Source organism: Cladophialophora psammophila, assembly GCF_000585535.1.
Source record: "Cladophialophora psammophila CBS 110553 chromosome Unknown aczJe-supercont1.12, whole genome shotgun sequence".
NCBI lineage: Eukaryota > Fungi > Ascomycota > Eurotiomycetes > Chaetothyriales > Herpotrichiellaceae > Cladophialophora > Cladophialophora psammophila.
Window position 1 is genome coordinate 105,221 of NW_006912933.1, and position 20,193 is coordinate 125,413.

Sequence of the window (20,193 nt, forward strand, 5' to 3'; positions counted from 1 at the left end):
GTATGAGCTGAAATCTCTGGTCGGCAGGATGGACGCCCAAGGCTCAAGTGGGAGAAGACACATTCCACGAGAATTAGCCCGGCCGCACCTGAACCGCTCCAACCTTTGCACCCTGAGCAGCGGCCACGACGCGTACCGACAACGACGCGCCGTTAAGTTCAAGATCCGGTCGAAATTCCCGCCGAGGTAACACGTCTATCATCTAAACAGAGTTCGAGGGTTATGGAATACGACTAAATGACTGTCTCTGTCAGTTGTCAATATTTCAATCAAGACAGTGACTTCGGGCGCGTCTACTTGTTCTTGAGTGGAACTATCACATCCTCAACCAGACTTCTTTGATGAGTGCCAAGCTAGCCGCAAGACACCAACGGCAACTTTCGACCCTTAAAGGCTCCTCGCTGACCAATTCGGGCGATACTATCAACCCATGCGGCCTTAATCTAAACTTGCTAGGCGGTAAAACATATAAGACGGAGAGTCTATTGATCGAGGGAGTTTCATATATCCAAGGATTAAGACACGGAGTCTTACCTTGTTACAATATCTCTTCGCTAATTACACCACCTTAAGAAAGCTCTATAGATTCGTTAGTATTGTAACAAGGCAAGGTGGCTGTGCAGTGCTGGGCTGGTGGACTGGCAGGGCAGAGATCTATCAGGTCACATGTCAAACCTAATTAGAGAGCTGAGAGCAGGACAGTTTATAGTGCTGGCAGTGTGCCATTCTCTACAGTTTGAACAGAGTAACAGTTGTCATGGTTCTTTTGATGTCGTCTATCTATCCTTGAGTGTTTTATTAGTCCTGCCTCCCCTCATTTAATGCCGCTAACCAGCTAGGCATTCGTTGCCCTAGCTGTCTCCTCTATTTAGTGTTGGTGGTGTTGTTTCGTCAGTGTCAACCGAAAAGGCGTTCTCGACTTACTACGGGAGACCAACGTACCTCCCGAAATATAACCGTCGGCACTTACGACGTGCACTCCTCCGCTAACGCAGATTAGATCCTCATTCCGAAGAGCTATATAGACATCTCATCAAAGATAATCGTTACCGATGGTAAACTCGGTTATTTTGCTTATCGATGAAGATCTCCTTCATCGCGCCATATCGATGATCAGTCTATTCTCGATGCTGCTAGCTATCGAGTAATGATGGCCATCACACTTAATGACAACCTTTAGATTTAATCTATTCGCGCATTAGCCTCGATTATGCCTGCATTCCGAGGCTTATAATGTAACAGAGCACTTCAGGGTTCGGCGTGCACGTGCAACAACGCACAGAGGCCTGTCCAGCAGATCGGGAATCGAGAACGCGTTTCTGGTTGATACTGACAAAACAACACCACCAACACCACTCAGAGGAGCAGCGACTAGGGCCACAAACACCTAGCACAGTGACAGCATCGAGGATCAGGACAGGACTGATAAAACACTCAGGAATTAGGTAGACGGCGCCAAAAAGCCATAGAATTCATGATACTCTGCTCAAACTGTAATGAATGGCACACTGCCAGCACTGTAAGCTGTTCCGCACCTCCCTCTCTGCCAGCCCATTTAGGTTTGACATGTGACTAGACAACTTTTCCTCTCTGCCACCGCTCTACCAGCCCAACACAGCACATCACAGCCACCTTGCCTTGTTACAATACATTCTGGCATTCGTGACTGCAATTCGGGCGGAGGACTCTGAGAAGTTGGGCGTAAGTGGCTGTGCTGATGGAACCCCCGAAAAAGCTGGGACGGTAGACATGTGGAGATAGATAATACACAGGTAATAAACAGAATGCATGAAAAAGGCATTCCGTTGGGCTCGCTCCATGACCTTGTTGTCCATCAGGCTTTGCCTTTTCAAGTCTGAAGGGATTGATCCGTAAACTTGGTACAATCTTGTATCTAGATCAAAAGCGGCCGCTGCGTACTCTGATGGCTTTAGGTCATGAAAGCGTCTCACAAGATGCTTGATCTGACTCCTGAGTGTTTAGTTAGCTGGAAAACTGCTCGGGTGCTTCGATCTTTCAAATATGCCTACCACAAATCGAAGAGGCGAATGAGATGGTATATGCTGCACTGCGGCCTCATTTCATCCCATATTAACCAATCATTTGCATGTCCTTGTAGATCATCTGCTCCGCTAGAATGGCGATTCTAGTTCTCAAATAAGACGAATCGACTGATATTAGTAGACGCATAGCTCGCTCCCTCACATTCTGCGAGGCATGTTTTCAATTTGCATGCCCAGTTGAGGCGCTGCAGAATGGAGAAATGCTTGCCTTGGGAAGAATTAGACTGTCGATTTGCATGATTCAAAGTTGCCTTCCCGCGAAGAAGCTCAAAAGCCTGTCGTGAAACAACTGGATAAATCTCCACATTAGTGCCACTCGTTGTCAAATTCCCAAATATGGTTTTGGAACTATCAACAGATGCTTTGAATGGCTTACCAGACATCATTCGCGAGCAGTCGATTCGGCCTACCGCGAACCAATACAGGCACAACTTGTCGCAAGCACGAACTGTGGAGATAGAGGTGTTTGCAGCACTGAGCAAAGCTGACCGAGTTGCGGTCTCAGCCCACTCTTCTCCCTTCTGACCAAGGCTCGTGAACGCGGCTAGGTCGATCTTTCTGGCAATCGGGCTTTCCGAAGTAGGGCGGAGACATCTATTCGTTGAATTCCTCGGTGTCAGTAGTCCTCGGAATCACTGAGCAGTGAACAGGGGGCTGGGTCGCTTCAAAAGCACGACTTACAGAGACGCAACAGCAAAAATACTGAGACAAACATAGTCTGGGATGCAAGAGTCACGATAATCGGAAACTAGTTCTTGGTAATCGAATAGAAGCGAGGCCGTTAACGTCCTGGTGAAGTAAATCTCAATCTAAAAGAGGCCAATCTCTTTCTGTGGGACAGCCGCATCCACCCATCCAATGTTCTCGATCGAGGGAAGGGCGAAAATTTTGGCAGCATCTTGCGGTATCTGCAAGATGTCAACGAAAAAGGGAAGTGCGAGGGACTCATATCTGGTCATTTTGCGTACTGCGATTTTCTTTCTAGATAGTGACGACAATTTCGGCGGTCTGTCGTCCAGACTCTCTGTCTCTGATCTGACCCGTCTCCGTGGCGAACCCAGTTGTGCTTCAAACACATTTTTTGAAGCCGGTTTTTGTTGGTATCTTAGTGAAGCGAGGTATCTTCGGTCTGGAGGCTGCGGGTATGGACATCGTTCCCCTCGCTGCACGCACCGAAGACATGCTGTCTCTGTCGTGAGCAGCGGATCTAGACAAGAGATTTGATGTCAACCATAATTAGTTGGCCAAGATAGTTGTCGTGACAAGGAGGAAGTTTGCAAACCTTCCTAGCCCGACATTCTATGCATGCAGTTGTGCTCATTTCTCCTTCCTATAGTTGAAGCTGCTGGGAAGACTTTGTGGTGGTCGTTGTCCTGAGATGAGCTTTGAAGGGATGCGGTTTTGTGAGCTACTAGGGCTCGCGGGGTTGAGGCCCCTAGGCCTAGTGGAGCTAACTCTCACCTTTACTGGGTAAAGTTGTTCGGTTTAGGGGAAGCCTAGGGTGGGGGACTGGCAATACCCGAGGGAAAGGGAGGAGAGTTGACGCGGCGCCTTGGTCTCTTTATTTCCCCTTTAAAGCTTGGGCCCTAGGCACCCTGCCTAGCTACTCTCATCATCTAGAATTGGCTTCTTTGCTGAGCTTGCGACTGGCGGTTGGCCCTTGTGGCATTTTCTGCTGCGTGTTGTCGCCGAGCCTGATGTGGAAATTATGCGCTCTTCACAAGTCATGAGCCTCCAAGTTTTATGCTTAACAATATACGAGGCAAGTCAGACAGAGATGGGTTATTATGGCAATCAAAGCAAATACGGTAGCCAGCACGATTTCGTGGGTCTAGCGTTCTCGTCTGGTCCTACTCCCTGACACTGCAGTTCACATCAGGTCGTTGCTCGGGTGGCCAAGTGGCGACACACGTAACATTACTTTCGAGGGTCTTGATGCGTGCTGAAGACAGGTTCACTTGGCATCCGTGGGGACAAACATTACGTGGGCGCTTAGAAAATGCCGGTCTGGACGTTGTTATCAATATCGATGCTCTCCCGTCTAAATCCGAACGTCATCGCAGCGCGATCATTCACGAGTGCTCAAACCGGTACCCTGTCTGATGTGCATGCTCCGTTGGCCATCTTGGAATCGTTGCTTGCGTTAGCCTCGCGATACAATCTCAGCCACTCTCGGCCGTAGTCGTTGCCATTGGGAGTCCTGATGATAGTGTGAACGTGATACTTCTTTGGGTCTGAATTCGTCAAGAAGACGCCTGAATGATGATCAAACTCCACGCAAATGACCGGGCTCTGGACCCGGTAATAGAAACTATCTTCCTTGTCATATCCACCAATCCAGCAGAAATAGGTTTCGTCGAAGTGACGCCTGACCTGGGCAAGGCGTGCTGTGAGGACCGGATGCGGCAGAATCTCGAGGAAGCTCGATATTACTTCGACGAGTGCTTCTTGGTCGCCTAGTGACAAAGTGGACACGAGGATTCCTTCGTAGGGAATGACTCTGTTGTCCTGGAAGGCACCTCCAAGGTGACGCTTTTACAAGTCAGATTGTAGCCATTCGGATAACCCTGGGGGGATTGTTACCTGATCTGCAGGGTTCCAGCGATCTGCAGGCATCTCCCGATCGTGTAATTCTTTGTAGATTTGTGCTTTTGCTTGTAGCTCCTGAGGCAGGGATTGCATGAACATCAAACCACGTTCCTCCTCACGTACACATATTTCTAATCCTTTGTGCGGACCGTGACTAATGATCTAGTTGATTCGTCATAAATGAGTTGTACCAACAAGAAGCAAGAGGCTCACATTTGGTTCAGCTCCAATGAAGACAGGACTGATGGTCATTTGTTTGGCCAAGAAGAAGAAGTTGAGGGAGGTATGGTGGCCAAAAAAAGCAAACCCCCAGGGAGTGGTGACCGATGGCGTTCCGAAGATCATGACACTTGCTGTTATCAGTGCGTCAGAAAGTCAAGATAGACGGGCGAACTCACAAGTAACTGCAGTCATTGAGTATAGCCCGTGACTCGCAGAGCTCTCCCAAGAATGCATTGGTTTGTATAGCGCCGAGAACTTTTTCATAGCCCTCTTTGCTCAGAGCGCTTCTCAAAAGCTTCATGACCAGTTTTCGCTCATGCTCAGAGAGTTGGTCGAGTCTGACACCCACGTCGAATATTATAAACTCTGGATTGCTCCATTTTCTCCTATCAGTTAAATTCTAATGAGTCAGGGATTCTGAATGGGGTCCTGCTGGGGCTGCATGCCATTCTTCATCGTCCAGATCATAAGTTAGCTTTGCCCTCATCTCAGGGGCTAAGGCTTGTAACAGTGTTTTGGCTGCCGTAACCTGTCAAAGTTATTGGCAACACGAGTTGTTCCTGGGATGTCGGACTCACTATCTCGGCGGTTGGTGCATTCTCGTCTTCCAGGTGGAACAAATTCTCCTTTTTATGACCATCACTGGTTATCCCATAGAATGGAGATTCTAGTTTCTGCTTCCACAGTGCAATGATCGGCTTTGCAAGTTCCGAAGAGGTAATATTTTGTGAATATTTGTACGGATCGATATTATTCAATCCTGCAACACGAGGATCATCTAGAGTACGGGTTCGTCATTTTTGGGAAGATAAGACCAGTCCAAAATTCTCCTGACCTTTGAGCGGTATGTAGTCATAGAAGTCTTTGTATCGGCGAGAGGCTGTGGTAACCATCATGAACACGCTTCGAGTTGGAGACCTTGCTCTAGCGACAGTTGATAAATACCGAGCATGGTGGAAGATATTTGACCTAAAAATGCCGCTGTCCTTAATTGACATCCGGTATCAGTGGCCTGACCATACTACAAATTCAAACACCCATGAAGCCGATAGGATTTGGATCCCATGGGAGGTCGTGAAAGCTGCAAAGTGATCGACACATGGTCACGTGGTACGTCCCATCCCGTGGATGTTTGAATCCAATTCCGCAAGTAAGTGATGGAAGCAACTTCCCTCAATTCAGGCCGCGAGATCTAAGCGTGCCCGGCATCAGACTGATTGCCCTGTTCAAGACGCTTGGATGTCGTTGAGAAACCCTACCGAACGAGCTGCGCTCCGGGACCTAAGGACGGTAATTTGTCGCAAGGTGATTGCCGTTCCTCGACCCGTGTAGCAGCAGAATTGAGAGCTATTGCTAGGAGGCTCCGTGGGTAGACAGTTAACTACCTTGGTGGCTCTAGACTAGCAGAAATTGCATGGTCCGACATGCGGAGAATGCCATCAATTCTTTTGCTGCCCACTGCTCTGCGTTCCGAATGCGGGGATTCCCTCCATCCCCGGAATTATATGTCTTGTGCCCCCCTGGAGGCGACCTTGTCGTCATGACAGATGGACTTCAATTTTTTGCTGCCTTTGTGGATGTACATCATTGATATGGTTTCCCCAAAGGCAACAAAAAGGATCCCCGCCTATTGAGTCTTCAGCTCAAACACGTCTCAGTGCAAATGGCTTTACTCTCCAGCGCACTCAGTGACCAACTGGGAAGCAAGCAAATTCTGGAGATTGCGTTTGCTTCGATTGTACTCTTCTCCATCAGCCTCGCCACTACCTGGATCTACAGACTTTATTTCCACCCGCTTGCTAAGTTCCGTGGCCCCCACGAGGCGGCTCTGTCGAGAAGGTGGCTGTTCGAGCAACAGCAGGCAAAGTTTCCGGAACGCATTTTTGAGGAGCTGCATCAGGCATATGGTGCGTTAAGTAATGGTCTTCATTTATCTGTTCTGACCGCCATGGCAGGGACCAGGGCCTTGCGAATTGGGCCAAACGAGCTTCATTTGACCGACGTGTCGTTGTACAAAGAAATATACAACCAGACAACGCCATACCTAAAGAGCAAGTCCTTTTACGACGGGTTTCTCACAGCACATACTGTCTTCGCTGAATGCGACCCTATTTTGCACAAGGAACGGAGGAAGCTTTTAAATCCATTCTTTTCGCGCACTGGTGTGCTTAAACTAGAGCCTATAATCGACGAAAAGATCAAAATCTTTTTGGAAAAGCTAGGAGAGGTCTGTCCACTCGGACCGATCGACGCCAGTCGAGCCTTCAGGTAAGCGGCATCTTGTTGTTGCCCGCGCTATTCACAAAGGCTGATCATGCGAACACAGATGCCTAACAGTGGATGTTATCTCTCAATTTGCCTTTGGACGATCACGGGATCTAATCCACGAGACACCCGGCGGCTTTGATGCAGCCTTGTTGAGGGCCATTGATTCGGGTGGGGATCAGTTAGCCCTTCTGCAGCACAGCTACGTCACACTATTCTTTGCAGAGCGATTGCCCTTATCACTCGTCGCGCGGGTGGACAAAACAGTTGCTCAAATTCACTATCTGCATGAGGTATATTCTGAGTAACCCCAAAATATCACAGCTCCAGCTTACGGCATATCAGTTCGCAAGAGACTCTGTCTCGCAACATAAAACCCGAAGGGGAAAATCGCCGCACCCTGTCATCTTTGACAATTTACAAGGCCTTTCCGATGAGTACCAGGCCATGGAAGCAGTTGACATCCTTCTCGCCGGTTCTGACACGACAGCGTTCACTGTGGCCACGGCATTATTTTATATCCTGAGCAACGAAAGCATCAGAACTAGGCTTGTTCAAGAATTAAAACAGAATATACCGGACTCAAAAGCTATGCCGCCATTGCAGCAGCTGGAAAATATTCAGTACTTGGTGATATACCCCTTCCTGCCGACACTGCTCGCATGAGACTGATAGAGACGTTTCCAGTGGGCAACTGTCAAAGAGTCATTGAGATTGGCAATGCCCGTCCCGGGACTGCTTCCGAGAATAGTCCCGAACGGTCCGTCTCCTTTAACTGTGGATGGTCAAGTGGTACCTCCGGGAGTGAGTCCTTTTCATTCTTTAGGATTGTGTCCTCTACCTAATCAACCTAGACTATCATCGGCATGTCTGCATACACTATGCACTTTAGTACTGATCTCTGGGGTCCGAATGCTCGCTCGTTCAATCTAGAAAGATGGCTTGGTCCGGAGGGCAAGAGCCTTGACCAATATCTTTGCACCTTCAGTAAAGGCGTGTGGCAGTGCATTGGGATCAAGTGAGTCGGCCAACATCAGTCCCGGGGCAAAGATTTGCCGAGATATAATACGTATTAACTGCTTGATAGTGTTGCGCATGCGGAGAGCACGATGCTACTAGCTCACCTTTTCCGTAAGTATGACATGAAGTTGAAAACAAAGCAGCTGGATGTGACGGACAATTTCGTTTCTACATACCACGACGGCGTTTATGTGGACTTCAAATACGCACCTGCATGAATGAACGATAGAGCTTAAACAATGATCATTTGGGCTCCCAGATGTATCCTTTCCTAACGTACTGAACATGGGCAAAACACAGCGCACCAACAATGACTATGGCAGCTGCCTCGAACTCTGGTAGAGGTGCGGGAATTATGTGCGTTGGCTTTCAACCTGATAAACCTACGGTAGTGTTTAATGACATTGGTCAGCGTACAGGCTGTGGCTCCACGTTTTGGACGCATCGTTAGGGCATAATGTTATCTGTCGATGTTGATACAAGCCAATAGCCATGGTAGCCTATTCGTCCTACCCTAGCTGCATTGGGGCGACGGACTCGGTCAAGAAATGACATCGAGAAGAATCGCTTCTACTACCCAAAAGCGGCGATGGTGCTCTGCACTTTGGCATTCACACCACGAAGTTTGAGCCTTATCATCATCTTCACCAATGTTTTCCTTCGATGTTTCTACTCCGACCGTCAGGTGTGAAACAAGAAAAAGGCCATTACAGACCAGTGCCGACTGCACCAGCAATAGTATCCAAAGTTTTGCAGGCCAGAGGCGCCCAAGGATGTCATAGGAGACTTTTCAACCGCTATAGCCACCGCCGTAGCCATCTCCATCGTCCTAGATAGCCGGAACAGCCTACAGATAATGACGGCGCTGTTGAAACCAATAGATCGCCCGACCTCGATTCTGGAACTTCATTCAGCGTAAACGCTATATGCATCTCTGAACGCAGTACCAGCAATGTGAGCAGTAGGATGGCTAATGGTATAGCCTCCGATGCTGCCAAAATTCGCCAAAGCATTCCTCTGATCTGCTGTAATATTAGTAACTGCTCAAGTGTTTATTTGAAGACCGTAGACAAAAAGAGCCGGAAAAGAGATTCGAGAAGGAGAAAAAAGTTGGCGTCGAATAGTATACTTTGGCTTGTGGAACGGGGAAGGGGGCAGGATGAGTTTCAACGCACACGGCACAGATGTAGAATTTCAAGGAGTAACTTTCCCGAAAGTTGAGATTGATCTTTCCCTCCGCCTCGGAGCGCCGATACGTTGGACTCTACGTTCTTATCAACTGGACACTGGTTCATACCGGATTTTTAAATCATTTGTTCCTGAAGTCCCGGAACCTATTTCGCTGGTGGTATAACTGGCAAAATAAGTGTTGAGTCGTACTCTCCACCAGTGTAAAGCTTGTGGTCACCCACGTTGTCGTCGTCTGGTTCAGCAAGTTTCAGAAAGCTGATCTCAGGAAGGCACATATCATGTCCCGAAATCCTCAACATGATACCCTCTCCAGGTGCAAATACCATCCCCATTGGCCACAGCTGGATCTCTACGGGCACAACGCTACCTGGCTTAATCGGCTCTCGACGATCGTGTCTATAGTAGATCTCATCCTTGACTGAGAAGTCACGACTGATAGTGTGAGACACTCGGAGGAATCCTTGCGGACCTAGCGTCTTTGCAATATTCACATCAGGGACATCCTGCACCGGAACAGGACATTTGTAGTTAAGGTGTTGTAGAAGATTGCCTTGCTTATCGATTTTGCGGATCTGCACGGCAACATCCATGTCGTCATGCTCATCACAAGACATCCAGAGGCAAACAGAAGCCGAGCCGGCGATCTCAGTATAATCATCAAAGTGTAAGATGAAATCCTGATGGCGCATCGTGGTCAGCGTCTCTGTAATTGAATAAAAGAGTGGTTTCTGTGGGAGGGCATTATTTTGGACTTACTGAGGAAGCATCAAGACTGTGAGAATTGTGAGACGTGGTCGATGTTCTGGGAGGATTCTCTTTAGTCAGAGTATGTGATGAAGCATCAAGACGGTATGTCGTCAGCTGCTGCCTAGCTAGAGGATATTCGGCCTCTGTTCTTTCAACAACTGTCTTGGCAGGACTCCCGTCGAACCCAAGGAGAGATATTCGAACGGCAGGAATATCATTCTCCCATCCGTTGGAAGTGCCATTTAGATATCTGTCAAAATATCTCTGGAGTTCATCAACGATTTCAGGTCGGTATAGATCTGACCATTCTTGATAAGGGTGAACCCTCAGCCATTTCTCCTTTGTTTTGGCCGTTGTAAATGTTCGAAAGGATCCATATGTGTGAAGACATGATGAATACGAGGCAGTTAGGTACAACGGTATATCGACATTCTCGGTGGCACCATGTTTGCTTGCCCAGTAATCATCATAGAGCGGTCGCTTTCGTACCATGGCCGCAAAGTTTTCGGCTGAATTGGGGCCACAAAACCCACTCAGGAGTAGGTTGTTGAATCCCACTAGATGTGGTCGCCCACCCCGCACGGCTATGTCTCGGTAAGGGTCAGTTGCGGCCTCCATTGGTGCTAGAGCCTTGAGTGTAGGGTGCTTAAGTCGGGAAGCGAAGTTAAGCTGGTGAATTGCAAGCCAAGAGTTTCCCATCATGCCAACTGATCCGTTGCACCATGGTTGAAGAGTAAGCCATTCAAGAGTGTCGTAGAGGTCCAAAGCATCGGACTCTGTGCAAAAGGTGATGTCACCTTCGGACATTGTGGCGCCGCGGGTGTCAGGATTGAGAATAGCATAACCCCGTGGACACCAGTCAGCAGGATCGGGGCCCTCAAATTTCTCATAACCGGAAACCGTATCTTCAGAAACACCGCAGGAGAACGGACCCATCGTCTCATAACGCTGGACCCCAGACCCGGTCTTTCCATACGGACTCCAGGCTATAATCACAGGGACCTTGCTCACTTCTGAATCAGAGGGACGGAAGACGTCTGTAAAAATCTTGGTGCCATCTCTCAGCTGAATGGCAACATCGTGTTCATAGATGACCTCGCTGATGAACGGCCTCTTTCCGGGATGCTTGGTATGTCCCTTCCCAAGAAGCGTTTTCTTATCGGGCGCGAAGCCTGGGTATTTGAAAAAAGGATGCTTGCCAACGGGCTTCAACTTTGTCCAAGGAAGGTCCGGAAACTTCTTTTTGTACTCTGCCACGGCATTTTGAGTTGTTTTTGACATTTTTATTCCTGATCAGATCGTCATGAAATATGGTCGCGTTGCAATACGAAGAGATGACACCGATATAAGGACGTGGTTAGGCAGAGCTTTTCCCTTGCGCAAAGATTATGTCACTCTGCAGATATATAGTAGCGTTGTCTGTACTGACCTAAAGTGGAAAATCGACTGGCCGTCCGGGCACTACCCATGGAGCAGGCTATTCCGAGGGTAATCGAAACGGCTGAAGCTCTCTAGTCATCTCGGCCTTCACCTCCGCTTCTACCGAGTACTGCCCCGTCAGCTTGTAATGGTGAGGAGCCGGAAAGAGTTGAACCAGAAGTCTCTGGTGAAAGGCGAGGTCCAGATTGGTTCCGTGGAAACTCGAGACCGGGCTAAAGCCGTTGTAGCAAGGTGGGCCGTTGGACCTAGCCTGATCGGGTAGCTAGGAGATCTCTTGGCACTGCGGCACCTTGGCACCTACTGGGTACCTCGTACTAGGCTATTTGAAGCCGCCTCTATTACCATCACGGACAGAACTTCCCTTCCTAGTAACCAATCAGTGAATCAACTAATGGTCCCAGATTGGTTGAACAAGAGTCTGCATCCTGCATTCAGGGCTCCAGAAACTTCCAGAAAGATAGCTTACCACCCGAGACTGGAGCGAGAAGTCAACGCAAGCGAGGTACCTACACCGAACAGCGTGGGAAGGTGCAGGCTGGTTATCCTAGCTCTTAGCGACGAAAGCGTGCTCGCGAAGAGTGCTTCGCATAGTATAGTATATAAGAAGTGTAAACGCCAGAAGTACTGGTGGTAATTAAATCAATTCATCAACGCTTCGAGCTCATTTACGAGCTTGGGGAGATCGACTTTCTGCGGAAGTCGATGTCCACTCCAATGTGACATCTCTTTCCCGATACCAAGTATTGCATCAAGGTTATGAAACGAGTTCCCCAGTTGAATGGCGGCCTTACAGTGACTTCGGGCTTGCCGAGTTGCTCCTAAAGCGATGATTGCCGCTGCAACTACTAGTTCTGCCTCTTTGAGAGGGAAGACGTTACCTCCCCCAAGGAGATACCCAAAGATTGTCGTGTTTGCCCAAAACGCTTGAGAAATCAGAATAGTACAGTAGACTTGAGACGGCACAAAGCACTTACATAGATCAGGGAAAAATTCGCGGATCATCATTCCGACTTCAGAGTTGCCTACGCCGCGATATACCCTTGCATTCATTTCCAACCCTTTGTCAACATAGTTGGTTTCCGCGAAAGTTGGCCTATCGATAGTAAACACCACTTTCCAAGCTTGATGGTTTCCCGATCGACTTGCCTGGGAGTGATTTGGAGATTCTGAACTTGACGCTTATTGAGCTCTGCCACCACCCCAAATGAAGCCGGCATGACATTTGGCAAGCCAACAAAGGGGGCAACTAGAGTGATGGCCTCTCTGACCGAAGAAAAGATTTCGGCATCAGTGCCGGGCTGTTCGCTCAATGTGTCACCGATGAGCGCGGGGACCACATCGCCTCTCCTCTGAGCACATAACATAGCACACTCGATCATTCATTAGCATCAGTCGTCACTTGAGTTTATTCGGGGCCTCTGTACCAAAACCGCCAACGTGAGGCCGGGACTCAACGGTGGCTCGACATCCTGGAGCCGAAGTCGCCACCCGCGAAAGAGGGATGAATCAAAGGGTAAAGCATCAAGTGCCAGATTTGAATTTGTGTATTTGGCAGAGAAATCATCCGACATGTCTAGCTCTCATACGACCGACTCAACAGGGAAGTTAGGATGACAAACATATCAGTTAGAGAACTTCTACCTATTGTTACATAGCATCGTCTTATGAAAAGCCGATTGAATCGCGCGCCAAGTCAGAAAATGTCAGTCCCGTATTCGGCATCCGGGGAATTATGTTTCTGTGAACACCAGCCAACTCCCAGTTCCGGGGTTTACAACAGTCGGAGTGGGGACATTGAGAACATTCATTCTTAGATGTTCATCATAATTGATAAAACATGACCACAAAGCACCAGCGACGCCCTGGTCTTTGGCCCTTCAAGCACACTAGATTCTCTGTATAGATTCTTTTATTCACTCAGTATGCCTCACAACCAGGACACCACACTCGTGGTCTCCCATCCGCAGACTAATGGTGTGAATGGCATCCATCTTGATCCACAAGCAATACCCAACAGTCACAAGTCCGCCATTACCGACGACGGTCGACGCGCCTTCCCGACCCTCGAAGTACCTGTATTGATCATTGGTGGAGGACCCGTCGGTGTCTTTTGTGGCATTCTTCTTGCCAAATATGGGATTCGCAGCACCATAGTGGAACGACACGCCACTCGGCTGGGACAACCTAAGGCACATGCGATCAATCCTCGATCACTTGAGATTTTCAGACAGGTCGGGCTGGACACAGATCTGCTACGAAGTCTGGGATTGAGTCCTGCCGACGGAGATCTGGTCAGATTTGCGGCTTCTATGACAGGTACTGAATACGGTAACCTCCCCTATGAACGGCAGTGGCCCGAAACCAAAGAGATCACCCCGGAGCCCCTATTCAATATGCCACAACCTGTCTTAGAGGACTATCTCTATGATGTAGCCATGCAATGTGGCATGGTCACCGTGTGGAGAGGAATCGAATGGCTAGGTAGCCTATGCACTGATGACGAGTACGAGGAGTCCTGTCTGTGGAACCAAAGAACCAAAAGAGTCACGCAAATTCGGAGCAGGTATCTTTTGGCTTGCGACGGAGCCAACGCGCGATCCCGGGAGCGACTGGGTATCCCTTTCTCGGTCGTCGATGGCCACTCTCGAGCTCCAGCCCACCATATATCAATTCATTTCAACGCGAACTTGAGGAAGCTGAAGAGTGGCACTTTGTGGTTCATTATGAGTCCTAAGGAAAACGGTACATTCATTTGCTACGATCGCTCTTCAAGCTGGGTATATGTGATGGACTACGATCCCGCCGTCACCCCCGCAGAAACATTTACAGAACAATCCTGTCGCTCTGCGATCGAGAACGTATGTGAAAGCCATAAACTTTCTCTTACGGGTTTGAGCCACTAACGTTAACACATTTTTCAGGCTATTGGAAGAAAGTTCGAATTCGACATCCTCGACATCACATTTTGGAGCACTAGTCCTCGAATAGCCGACTTTTACAGTTCCGACGCCCACCCGACAGCTTTCTTGGTTGGAGACGCCGCTCATGCATTCCCCCCTACTGGCGGACTCGGGATCAACACAGGTTTTGCGGACGCGCATAACCTTGTGACAAAAACTTTTGCCGTCGAGAGCAAATGGACTGACACGCCGCAGAAGTTCCTATCATGCTACGGGCACGAAAGACGCCCGCTTGCAATCGCAAATGCCGTACAGAGCTTCATCAACCAACAAAAACTGGGAAAGTTACGAGAGGTTATTGTGGAAGCCTCGGGAACTGACCCTCAAGCAAGAGTGCAGAACCCAGAGTACCGGGAACAGATTGAAGACGCCATCAGGGATAATGTGGACCACTTCGACTCGATATATCTTCAGATTGGTTACGAGTATAATGATAATCTCAAAGGCCGTCTGAAAAGCTGCCGAGACTTCGCCCCCCGGTGTGCGCCTGGAGCTCGTTTGCCTCATGGATGGATCAGACGACATGGCATGACTTGTTCAACACTCGATCTAATCGACGGTGATACCTTTGTGCTTTTGGTAACTTGCGAATTTGGAACGCAAGACACCGCGGTTCACTATCTGACAGCGCGCGCAGTCCCTGTCAGAATCTGGCGTGCTGGAGTAGACTTTTTGGACTTGGACGGGAGGTGGTCAGGTTTGATGGGCTTGACAAATGGCGAAAGTGGAATCTTGATCAGGCCAGATCAACACATTGTGGGCAGATTCAAGAATCTAGAAGAGACAGAGATTGCTCTACGAGACTATCTCCACCGTTAAGGGTCAATCAGCGGCTAGAGTGATATGTTGATGGAAGTTGAAGAGACGACCAGTGGGTGTTGTTAGCGGCTTTTCCAAAGATCCAGGATCAAACTACTCATCAGCCTGTGATTTAAAATGGCGTTCTGCTATTCGATTTGTGCGTCTTTCGGTCTTGAGTTGCAGAGAAAACAACCTCTCGTGTATAGCACTGCAGCCAATTGGGTGTAGGGCACCTGCAACAGAACAATGATGTGAGACGCAGAACTGTCCGGGTGGTAGATAGCATTTGTTTATCCAGAGAGATGTCTCTCTCTGCCATTTCAGCGATTCCTTTCCTGTTTATATAGGCATTTGGCCTGTCTCAAGAACGCCATTCCAAAATGCTTCCGTCGCTTTTATCCATGGCGGCGTCGTCCTATTGTAAATTGTGCTGGCGATCACACCGCGTTTCAAACCGTCCTAATACTCGATATTTGTCATTGTCGCACAAATAACTAATTTACTTCTGGCCTTCGGTAATCTGAATGGCGTTCTCCCCGTTTCGCCATATTTTGCTCAATGAAGTACGGCCAAAAGGCTCAAACAAGCCTGGCATGAGTGCGGCACAATCCACGCGGTTGTTGGCAAGGTCAAAAACCAACGCTACGTGACCCTGTCGTCCAGGGACCATCCAGTGTGCCAGGAAGAGATCAGGGCGAAGCTCTCTACACCTGTATGGCACACCGAGAAACGAGCGCCCATCGACTGCTAGTGCGCCTGGTGGAAGGGTGAAGTAGGCAGTCTTCTCGTCAAAGCTGATCTTGTATGAAAGTCCGGTTGGGTATGTGTAAAAGAAGGTGTATCCCACAAGGCCTGTCGACTCGGGGCCACCGACTTTGTCTGGGGGGTGATCAAGCTGTAGTCGGAAAGGTCTCAGTAGGACGCTGCAGCAGCATCGACCACGTATGCACTTACCACTGGCACATCCAAGCTCGGATTAAAGGACATTGTTGCTGCAGGGTATGACTGGTTAACCAAGAGATGGTAGATTTCAGAACTGTTCTTGCGTTTGTCACTCTCAATCAGCACCCAGAGGCGACGCTATATTCGCTGGACAAAACTTGTCCGTCTTCAAGATTTCTTCGAAGACAATATGACTGACCCATGGGTAGTCTTCCCCATTGGCCCACTATGTGATCCCAGCGTACCAGAAATTCATCGCAAGGTTGGTTCCGTGGGAAAGTCCGCCTCGCGATGATCAGTACTACGCAGAGCATGACGCCCAATTTTGCACGAGAAGATGGAAGGGGATTGACACAAACAGGGAAAAATGCAGGTGTCAATACTATACGGTCCGTTCTAGTTGTGCTTTATTAACACTCCATCGACCGGCCTAAGCTGGCGCGGGAAACTGGGCCTTTGAACCATACGGGATGTGTGCCTGAACGGAAACGTTCATTTGTCGCATTCTTGGACAACCCCAAGAACAAGTTCTCCAGCTGTGACGGAGGCCAACTACCCTTCAATTTTCGCTTTGATGATAAGGTTGTTCTTTGGAATGCTCATCTAGGAGCATACAAGGGCATCTTAGAAACCATGGAACCAAAACCAAACATTGCGATACTCGGGGCTGCGGGTCTGGCAAACCTGGATGGCCGACCCTTCACTGGTTCTGCCGCCCAATTTCTGCGGAACGAAGTTCAATGGCTGAATGAGCCGAGAAAAGTGATTTGGTGCCTCCATGATGAAAGGTACGCCTGCTCGACATTCACTTGGTGAGTGTCAGATCCGCACTGACAGAACCTGAAAGCGCTATCAAGCCATATCGAGTGGACACCCAAGCTGCGACCGACTTGGTGCATTCAGAGACTAAATCTCGTGTGTGGATGTTGAAGCCTGGTACTCTGTATCAGCTCTTCGACTGAGATCATGGTATACAGTGGGAACCAAAGAGCTCACACGCGGGACTGGGTTTGATGATTGGTCTGTTCATGCAACCAAGAGTGCTGTGGTAATGCTTGAAGTTCTGGCACTGAAGCCATTTCTAGATAAAGCTCCGCTCTTCAATATTACTTTATATAGGTGTACCTAGGTTAGAATTACGCTTTCCCGTTCCTAGGTACGCCCAGGAGAAAACGTTTAATCTGCTGAGATCGAGGAATTGAGCGTTCGGAGAAGTCTGTCAGAGCTGCTTCCGTATTACTCAGCACAAGGCAGGGTTCTCAGTCATAGTCCGTATATAAGTCAGTATGGATAGAAGGAGTGGTTCTTTATTAGACAGCCTTAAAATGGACTCGGGCCAGAGGCAGGAATGACAGGTCGGCCGAACAGGGTAGCCTCGAGCGCGAGGCTGGTCGGCCAGAGGGATACCCAAAAAGGTAGTGTAACAAGCCAAGGTGGCTGTGCAGTGCTGGGGTGGTGGACTGGCAGGGCAGAGGCCTGTGAGGTCACATGTCAAACCAAAATAGATTGAGAGAGCAGGACAGTTTATAGTGCTGGCAGTGTGCCATTCTTTACAGTTTGAACAGAGTAACAAGTTGTCATGGTTCTTTTGATGCCGTCGAGCTATTCTTGAGTGCTTTATCAGTCCTATCCCCCCGTTCAATGCGGACAAACAGCTAGGCGTTCGTTGCCCTAGCTGTCGCCTCTCTGAGTGGTGTTAGTGGTGTTGTTCTGTCAGTGTCAACCGGAAAGGCATTCTCGATCCCCGACCTGCTGGACAGGCCTCTGTGCGTTGTTGCGCGTGCATGCCGAACCCCGAAGTGATCTGTTACAATAGTAGCCCTGTATTCTACTATAGAACGTAAGAATCGCTAGTCTTAAGATATGTAGAGAAATGGGAAGAGCTCACAGTACTCATCAGACACAGGATCCTCTGTCCGCAGCCGGACAACGCGGTAGCACAGTTTGCTATTGAGTTATCAACACAAGAAAGTATCTGAAGACCACACTAATCTTCGTACTTGTGGAAAACCTCCTCTTGGGCTCGCTGAAACTCTCTCATGATCGTCTCCCTCCTCATTTCCGACCTGACCGTAATCTTGCAAGGAAAATGTTTTGCACAAACAAGAAACCCCTCACTATAGCCCGTGATGGGATCTGTGTCTGGTTCGACTGGCCCGCCAGCCTCGTCCTCCCCTCTCTCGAAATTGAACGCCCAAAGTAGCTTGGAAATCGCCTGGAAGAGGTTCCGCTCGGCAAGGTGGATGCCGGGGCACAGACGACGCCCGGCCCCGTAGGCATAGTGGTCGCGGCTCTCGTAATCGGCTGAGGCCGCGTACTCGGATGCCAGTAATGTGCGACCCGCATAATGATCTGGGTCGAAGATGTCGTGGTTGGGAAATTTCGTCTCGTCATGGTGTAATCCCCACACGTTGATTATGACGATGGTGCCCTTGGGCAGGAATTTGCTGTCGACCCATTCGTCTGCGTCGTACCAAGTCACAATGTCAGCTTCGTGCCCATTGATGTCATGAAAGCGGGGGAGAGAATCGTGTATCGTACCTTCAGCAAGACAGTGAGGGAAACTGAGCGGTGTAACAGGCCTCCATCTCATCGCTTCCTTGACTATCGCATTCACATATGGTAGCTTAGCGTAGTCGGACCAAACCGGGCTTCTGTCCTCGCTAACGACGGCATCGATTTCCTGCTGCGCTTTCTTCTGGATGTGTGGCCATTTTGTGAGTGCCTGGATGCAGGAAGTGATGACGGCAGACGACGTGTCGGAGCCTCCTTCCATCGCGACACCCCCGAGGAAGTAGACCTCGTGCATGGTCATCCCGAGCTTGTCCTGCTTATCTAGGATTTTGTCGATGAAGGAGTCTTTGCTGCCTGACACTTCCCGGCGTTTGACCACACTGGAAATAACCTGGCTATATAACGCGTTCATCTCGTCCCGGACATGCACTGATCGACGGACCCAATTTCCGAGGAATTGTTCTGGAATCCACCTTAGAAATGGGTAGAAATCCACTGGTGGAGTGGCACCGGTCTCCATGACTTTGGACCAGCTTTCCATCAGGTCGTATAACTTTGTCATGTGAGGAGTATCGTAAGATGGAGTCCGAATGCCAAAGACTACCCGCGATCATCTTCAGAATCAGCATTCTCGTTTCTTTCTCGGGCAACCTTCGTTGGAAAGGCTATACGCACGTATGGACATGATGACACTGTTGCTAAACCTCTTGGGGTGCAGCATGTGATTCTCAGGAGAAATGAGGAAATCTCGTAGCATCTGAACCGATTCGGCATTCTGAAGCTTGATATGATTTTTCTCACACATGGATTCCATGAACTCTTGGTGAATCAGCTTTCTGAATGCCCTCCACCTAGCCCCATAGTCCATGACCAGGAGGTGGTCACCGCCTGTGATAATGTTCTGTGACACAAACGATACCGGCCGGTTGCTGGAAATCGAGCTCTTTTTGTCCAATAGCTCCCTAATTATGCGGCGATCGGTGAGGACAACCGCGGTGCCGGTCCCAAGTTTGAGTGAAAACATGCCACCGTAGGTTTTGGCAAGCTCAGTAAACCTGAGGAGATGGGGGTGTCTTGGTCAGAGAATCCTATACTCCAATCACGCAGAGCGAAATGCACCATACTTGAAGTGTGCCCCTTTTCGAGGGAGCTGATGAAGATTCCCAATCAGCGGCAAAGTAGGCGGGCCTTAAAAGCGTCAGCGCATTAGGCCATGAAGTCAAGGGATGGTGGAAACATGAAAATTACCATCAGGGTAGTGGCGACCTCTCCTGCCGACAAAGAGGTAGATATATACCAGACCGGCAGCCGCTGCAGACACAGCGAGAATGATGAAAAGGAAAGCCATAGAGGCAATGCGAACTTGTTTCCAGTATGTTGGACAAACTAGAGACTCGAGTGGCAAGTCAAGGAAAGACCAATGTTGCTGTGTGCGGGTG

The 20,193-nt window shown here is 49.1% G+C and overlaps 8 protein-coding genes across 8 annotated transcripts; 3 read left to right on the forward strand and 5 right to left on the reverse strand.

Annotated features, from left to right (window-relative positions):
* Window positions 1-4,145: 4,145 nt before the first annotated feature.
* On the reverse strand, window positions 4,146-5,767 carry A1O5_07715 (uncharacterized protein; the record flags this gene model as incomplete). The annotated part of the gene is made up of 6 exons (XM_007748304.1): window positions 4,146-4,595; window positions 4,647-4,814; window positions 4,866-5,001; window positions 5,051-5,274; window positions 5,453-5,652; window positions 5,710-5,767. 6 exons carry the CDS (start codon window positions 5,765-5,767, stop codon window positions 4,146-4,148), a joined length of 1,236 nt encoding a protein of 411 aa, XP_007746494.1.
* A 770-nt stretch (window positions 5,768-6,537) lies between these two features.
* On the forward strand, window positions 6,538-8,377 carry A1O5_07716 (uncharacterized protein; the record flags this gene model as incomplete). Its single annotated transcript, XM_007748305.1, has 7 exons — window positions 6,538-6,785; window positions 6,837-7,142; window positions 7,201-7,432; window positions 7,485-7,769; window positions 7,827-7,943; window positions 7,994-8,157; window positions 8,227-8,377. 7 exons carry the CDS (start codon window positions 6,538-6,540, stop codon window positions 8,375-8,377), a joined length of 1,503 nt encoding a protein of 500 aa, XP_007746495.1.
* A 1,116-nt stretch (window positions 8,378-9,493) lies between these two features.
* A1O5_07717 (uncharacterized protein) lies at window positions 9,494-11,378 on the reverse strand (the record flags this gene model as incomplete). Its single annotated transcript, XM_007748306.1, has 2 exons — window positions 9,494-10,027; window positions 10,107-11,378. 2 exons carry the CDS (start codon window positions 11,376-11,378, stop codon window positions 9,494-9,496), a joined length of 1,806 nt encoding a protein of 601 aa, XP_007746496.1.
* Window positions 11,379-12,176: 798 nt separating this feature from the next.
* On the reverse strand, window positions 12,177-13,108 carry A1O5_07718 (uncharacterized protein; the record flags this gene model as incomplete). The annotated part of the gene is made up of 4 exons (XM_007748307.1): window positions 12,177-12,460; window positions 12,512-12,595; window positions 12,646-12,886; window positions 12,962-13,108. The coding sequence occupies 4 exons, from the start codon at window positions 13,106-13,108 to the stop codon at window positions 12,177-12,179; spliced, it is 756 nt and encodes a 251-aa protein (XP_007746497.1).
* Window positions 13,109-13,459: 351 nt separating this feature from the next.
* A1O5_07719 (uncharacterized protein) lies at window positions 13,460-15,316 on the forward strand (the record flags this gene model as incomplete). The annotated part of the gene is made up of 2 exons (XM_007748308.1): window positions 13,460-14,395; window positions 14,459-15,316. The coding sequence occupies 2 exons, from the start codon at window positions 13,460-13,462 to the stop codon at window positions 15,314-15,316; spliced, it is 1,794 nt and encodes a 597-aa protein (XP_007746498.1).
* Window positions 15,317-15,797: 481 nt separating this feature from the next.
* Window positions 15,798-16,285, reverse strand: A1O5_07720 (uncharacterized protein; the record flags this gene model as incomplete). The annotated part of the gene is made up of 2 exons (XM_007748309.1): window positions 15,798-16,193; window positions 16,253-16,285. The coding sequence occupies 2 exons, from the start codon at window positions 16,283-16,285 to the stop codon at window positions 15,798-15,800; spliced, it is 429 nt and encodes a 142-aa protein (XP_007746499.1).
* Window positions 16,286-16,873: 588 nt separating this feature from the next.
* A1O5_07721 (uncharacterized protein) lies at window positions 16,874-17,202 on the forward strand (the record flags this gene model as incomplete). The annotated part of the gene is made up of 2 exons (XM_007748310.1): window positions 16,874-17,028; window positions 17,088-17,202. The coding sequence occupies 2 exons, from the start codon at window positions 16,874-16,876 to the stop codon at window positions 17,200-17,202; spliced, it is 270 nt and encodes an 89-aa protein (XP_007746500.1).
* Window positions 17,203-18,227: 1,025 nt separating this feature from the next.
* On the reverse strand, window positions 18,228-20,102 carry A1O5_07722 (uncharacterized protein; the record flags this gene model as incomplete). Its single annotated transcript, XM_007748311.1, has 5 exons — window positions 18,228-18,703; window positions 18,782-19,354; window positions 19,430-19,809; window positions 19,879-19,942; window positions 20,003-20,102. The coding sequence occupies 5 exons, from the start codon at window positions 20,100-20,102 to the stop codon at window positions 18,228-18,230; spliced, it is 1,593 nt and encodes a 530-aa protein (XP_007746501.1).
* Window positions 20,103-20,193: the final 91 nt, after the last annotated feature.